The sequence below is a fragment of the Aotus nancymaae genome, unplaced genomic scaffold (assembly GCF_030222135.1).
Source record: "Aotus nancymaae isolate 86718 unplaced genomic scaffold, 86718_ANA_hifiasm-v0.15.2.pri h1tg000036l, whole genome shotgun sequence".
Lineage (NCBI taxonomy): Eukaryota > Metazoa > Chordata > Mammalia > Primates > Aotidae > Aotus > Aotus nancymaae.
The window spans coordinates 20,239,661-20,245,625 of record NW_026988450.1 but is presented as its reverse complement, the minus strand read 5'-3'; the positions used below and the strand labels follow the sequence as shown (position 1 = coordinate 20,245,625).

The 5,965-nt window shown below is 42.1% G+C and overlaps 1 protein-coding gene across 1 annotated transcript; it reads right to left on the bottom strand.

Annotated features, from left to right (window-relative positions):
• Positions 1-2,827: 2,827 nt before the first annotated feature.
• LOC105724806 (dynein light chain roadblock-type 1-like) lies at positions 2,828-3,518 on the bottom strand. Its single transcript, XM_064384119.1, has one exon. It carries the CDS (start codon positions 3,485-3,487, stop codon positions 3,197-3,199), a length of 291 nt encoding a protein of 96 aa, XP_064240189.1. The 5' UTR covers positions 3,488-3,518; the 3' UTR covers positions 2,828-3,196.
• Positions 3,519-5,965: the final 2,447 nt, after the last annotated feature.

Below are 5,965 nucleotides of genomic sequence, written 5' to 3'. Positions count from 1 at the left end.
GGATAATTTAAAAACTTTTTGGTTTTGTTTTGGCCTTCTTCTATTTTATTATGATGTAGTTAGTTATAGATTTGTTTTTGTTTATCCTGTTTGGAATACATTGGGTTCCTTGAATCTGTGTATTGGTGTATTTGATTATTTTGGAAAATTACCAGCCATTCTCTCTTCACATATTACCTCTGTTGTGTTTTTCTTCTCCTTTTCTCCCAGAACTTTGATTAAATGTGGGTTAAACCTTCTCTCTCTATCCTCCATGTTTCTTCCCTTCTCTTTAATATTTTACATATTTTTTTTTCTCCAAGCTGTAGTCTGGCTTCTGATGTACCTTCTAGTTCATAAATTCTTTATTTATTTTGCTTTAAAACATATCCAGTGAGCATTAAATACTGTCATTGTGTTTTTTATTTCTAGAAGTTAATTTTGTGTGTGTGTGTGTTGCTCGTGTTATTTACTTATTTATTGAAACAGGGCCAAAACATTGAAACATTCCCCAAGAATATCTTAAAAGAATTGCAGGACAGGCGCGGTGGCTCATGCCTGTAATCCCAGCACTTTGGGAGGCTGAGGTGGGTGGATAATGAGGTCAAAAGATTGAGACCATCCTGGCCAACGTGGTGAAACCCTGTCTCTACTAAAAATACCAAAAATTACCTGGGCATGGTAGTGTGCACCTATAGTCCCAGCTACTCTGGAGGCTGAGGCAGGAGAATCCCTAGAACCTGGGAGGCAGAGGTTGCAGTGAGCCGAGATTGCACTATTGCACTCCAGCTTGGTGACAGAGTGAGACTACATCTCAAAAAAAAAAAAAAAAAGAGAGAATTGTAGAAGGCTCATGACCCGATTTTTTGCTCACATTAAATGTTCTCAGCTTTGCATGTTATCACCTCATGTGTTCTCTCTTTTTTATGCCAATACTATTCACATATACCAAAGGGACATAATGCATCTCCTTTTCCTTATGCTTCTCCTTACTCTATCACCCACATAGGCCTTATATATAACTCATTTTATCAAAAGTTAATCACGCCTTTAATACCAGCACTTTGGGACCCTGAGATGGGCAGATTGCTTGAGCCCAGGAGTTCAAGACCAGGCTGGAGGGCAATATGGTGAAACCCTGTCTCTGCCAAAAATACAATAATTTAGCTGGGCATGGTGATATGCACCTGTGGTCCCAGCTATTCAGGAGGCTGAGGTGGGAGAATCACTCGAGCCTGGGAGGCAGAGGCTGCAGTGAGGTGAGATCACATCATTGCACTCCAGCCCTGTTGACAGAGTGAGACCTCACATCAATTAAAAAAAAAAGCTGGGAGCGTTAAAGGGCTGCACATCAATGCTCTGAGAACAGCAAACAATAACAAATTTGAATGAGAGTCTACTCATAAGAATTCTAGCAACTGGTAATTTCTCACTGGCCTATTTCTCACCAGCAATTTTCTCCTAGGCCTTCTCTCATGACTTCTTTTTTCATTCTTCTTTTGCATTAAGAGCCTTCAGCAACTTTAAAATTTATGTTCATTTCTCATACTGTACAGTTTTAGGCCCCCAACCTTCCTACAAATCACCTCCAACATTATCTTCAAATATCCAAGAACTCATGAAGATGTTCTATTGATTAAGTCTGTGCTGTGGTTTAAATGTTTGTCCCCTCCAAAACTCATGTTGACATGTAATCCCCAAAGTGGTAGTATTGAGAGGTGGGGCCTTTAAGAGGTGATTGGATTATGAGGGCATTCATGGATTAATGGGTTATCAGGAGAGGACTGGTGGCCTTATACAAAAAGGAGGAGAGACCTGAGCTAGCACGTTAGCCCTGCATCACCTTGGGACTCTGTAGAGAGTCCCCACCATCAAGAAGGCCCTCTCCAGTTGTGGCACCTAGACCTTGGACTTAGCCTTCAGAACTGTAAGAAATATATCCCTTTTTAAAATAAATTACCCAGTTTTAGGTATTTTATTATAAGCAAAATAAAACAGACTAGGAAAGTTGTTAAATCCCTTCTTTAACATGATCAAAGTTTTAAGGAGGCTTTCCCTCCCTCATCAGCATTTGTTTTTTTTTCAAGACGGAGTCTCTCCATGTTGGCCAGGCTGGTCTTGAACTCCTGACCTCAGGTGATCCGCCCACCTCGGCCTTCCAAAGTGCTGTGATTACAGGCGTGAGCCACCGCGTCCAGCCTCAGCATTTGTTAATAGAAGGAAATAGTATAAAGTTTATCTGCCTACTGATGTGAATGGTAGTGTCACTCGTTTTTACTTATAGGGATAATTATTAGCAATTGGATTTTTTGTTGAAAATAGCCTATTTTCCCCTTCTCATTAAAATAAATAAATATGTGCTTATGTGTGCATGAATGTATATATACTTGTATACCTCCCCCTCTGAAAGATAACCTAGCAATATATCTAAGACTTTCCTAAAATCTCCCATTTAGATTTACTACAACATATGAATAAACAGGTGACAGAGACTGCCAAGTCCTAGGTCATGGATGAGTGATTTTATTTTATTTTATTTTTTTGAGATGGAGTCTCTCTCTGTAGCCCAGGCTGGAGTACAGTGGCTCAATCTTGGCTCATTGCAACCTCAGCCTCCTGGGTCCCTGTTCAAGCAGTTCTCCTGCCTCAGCCTCCTGAGTAGCTGGGATTACAGGCACGTGCCACCATGCTCAGCTACTTTTTTTTTTTTTTTGTATTTTTAGTAGAGATGGGGTTTCACCAGGTTGGCCAGGCTGCTCTTGAACTCCTGACCTCGTGATCCACCTGCCTTGGCCTCCCGAAGTGCTGAGATTACAGGCATAAACCACTGAGAATGGTCAGGTCGTGATTTTCTTTTCTTTTCTTTTTTTTTTTTTAAGCATTTTGGTTACTTTTACTTAAAGAAAAACAGCCTTCTCCAAGGGCAACAAAGTGAACTGAAGGTCAGAAGGAAGCTGGGTGCGGGCTTCTCGCAAGTTCTTGCTCCAAAACCTGGAAGTGAGGCGAGAGGGCCCTCCCGGAGCTCTGGGGAAGGCCAGCACAGCACAGGGGTTCCTTTGGTTGGGGAGGAAGAGCCGCCAGCCCACACATGGTCACTGGATTGGTCTGAGTGGGCTCCAAGGTGACTGTCGCATACCAGTCTGCTAACATGATCGACATTAACATTCTTGGAGGGGGCATTAAATTAAGGAATGACACAGGGAGTCAGAAGAGTGGCCTATTCGGTTGGATTCTGAATCACAATCAGGAAATAGTCTTTATCTGGTGCAACCATAATCTCATTTTTCTTGGAGCGAATTCGAAGGAAGGTGAGATCGTTCTGGGGGTCGATTTCATGCACGGTGCTCCATGCCTTCAGGATGAAGCTGTGCATGAGGCTGGCATACTGGGTGGTGGTGGGGTTGTCCATGGTGCTCTTGATGAGAATGCCTTCTGTGTTCACCACGATGATTCCCTGCACTCCCTTCTGGCTCTGAAGTCGCTTCAGTGTCTCCTCCACCTCTGCCATTTCCGACGGATCCGGTAGCCCAGCATAGCCAACACTCTTTTTTTTTTTTGAGACAGAGTCTTGCTCTGTCACCTAGGCTTGAGTGCAGTGGCACGATCTCTGCTCACTGTAACCTCCGCCTCCCAGGTTCAAGTGATTCTTGTGCCTCAGCCTCCTAAGTAGCTGGGATTACAGGTGCATGCTACCACACCTGACTGATATTTGTATTTTTAGTAGAGATGGGGCTTCACTATGTTGGCCAGGCTGGTTTTGAACTCCTGGCCTCAAGTGATCCACCCCCTTTGGCCTCCCAAGGTGCTGGGATTACAGGTGTGAACCATCATGCCTGGCCATGGATAAGTGGTTTTCAAATTGCGTTCTAAGAAACCCTGAAGACTGATGAAGCCCAGTTAGGGGAAGGAGATGTGGGGGTGAGGGGTGAGGATAAAGAGGAAAAAAGGAAACACATTCATTGGCAGGAGGATTCAAGCTCTCCTGCCTCTCTTACAACTAGATTAAATCTTGCTCCTTTTAATATTTGGATACCAGTAAAATTTTGTTTGTATAGTGAGTTCAGAAGCTCAAAAAACATTTGCGTTACTGCCATAAAACCTGGATCTGCAGACTGTGGCCCACGGGCCAAATGTGGCTGAGTGCAGTTTGTCTTTGTACGCCTATGAGCTAGGAACAGTTTTTACATTTTTAAGAGAGAGAGATCATACATGACCTGCAAAGCCTAAAAATAGTTACTGTAAAAAATCTAGCTAAATACACAGTAAGGAAGTACTTAGGTAAAGCATATGCATTGCTTAGGATTAGATTCAGCTACAAATAAAGGAGATCCCCAAATATCCGCAGCTTGGGAAAATACAAGCTTATTTCTGAGTCAAGCATTGAAAGGTCTTCAGTGTTACAAAATACCATGGGTCAGAGTTCTAGGCTTCACTTCTCTGTGGCTCTAGCATGGATTACTTTCGTTCTCTGGGTCACTGCTTGGTATACAAGATGGTTGTTGGAGCTCCAGGCCTTTTGTTTTCATTCCAACCAACAGGAAGAATGAAGCAGGGAAGAAAATGAAGCACTCTACTTGTATTTTTTTATTTTGAGACAAGATCTTTCTGTTTCTTAGGTTGGAGTGCAGTGGTGTGATCGTGGCTTACCGCGCAGCCTTGAGTTTCTGGGCTCAAGTGATCCTTCATCCTTAGCCTCCCAAGTAGCTAGGACTACAGGCATGTGCCACCACATCTAAATAATTAAATTTTTCTTTTTTTTTTTTTTTGTAAAGATGAGGCTTTGCTCTGTGTTACCCAGGCTGATCTTGAATTCCTGGGAAGCAATCCTTCCATCTTGTCCTCCCAATGAGATGGGACTGGCCCCTACTTCTACTTTTTTGGATTTTTGCTTTCTTTTTCTTTTGTAGAGACTGGGTTTCACCATACTGGCCAGGCTGGTCTTGAACTCCTGACCTCAGGTGATCCACCTGCCTTGGCCTCCAAAAGTGCTGGGATTACAGGTGTGAGCCACCACACCTGGCCTTCTGCTTTTATCCCTTTGGGCAGAGGTTAATTATATGGTCACATCTAGCTTCAAGGGAGCCTGGGAAATATAGCCTTGATTCTGGGCATTCCTGTGGCCTGCTAAAAATTTGGCAATTATATGGTAGAAGTGGAGATTGGATATTAGTGTCTCTATTATAGTACAGAGCATCAACTCATTAACTAACTTATTCGTTCAGCCTCCTACCCTGTGCCAGGCACCCTGTTAAACACTGAGAATATAAATTGGATACAACATGGTACATTTCCTGGATGAATTCAAAGTCTAGGAATCTTCTCATATTTTGAATGTCTCCTAAGGACTTTTCCAACCTCTTTGGTCTTGATTCATTATTCATTGCAACCCAATGTTAGCTTTTTTTTTAATTGGCTTGCTTAGAACTGCATGTTTTTGACCACTGTCAATTGTGCATTCAGACTGCATCTTTTACCTTAAAAAAAAAAAATAAAAGCTTAAGAGTTCTAATGCACAGGTTCCGAGCAATGAACATGGAGTTCTTTGTTCTTCTGCTATCACTGTTAGGACGTTTGAATTACTCTGTAGGTATCCATCATTCTGGAAGTAACATTGATATATCCACGTCAGTCCTGTACTGAGAAGCAAAGCAAAAAGTCCTGAAGAAGATTAAATGGGGCCCTTTATTTTTAACTTTATACAAATTTGCATTAGACCAGCATTCATTAAATGAGTAAAAATGCTGCATACTCAGTGATGACAGGATGCATTTATAAATGGGTTAATCTCTGAGTCAGATGAGGGATTTTCTGGGAATCTTTTGCCAAAACCCCTCAAGCTCAAATGTATGGTGAGTGAGTTAGGGCTTTTATCCTTTTCTAGGCTGACTCATGTAATTCTAAACTCTGATAACAAGGGATATTCAAGGGAGGGGGTTGTTTAAAGTGAACAAAATGTTTTGTTTAACATATGTTTCAATCATGGGTT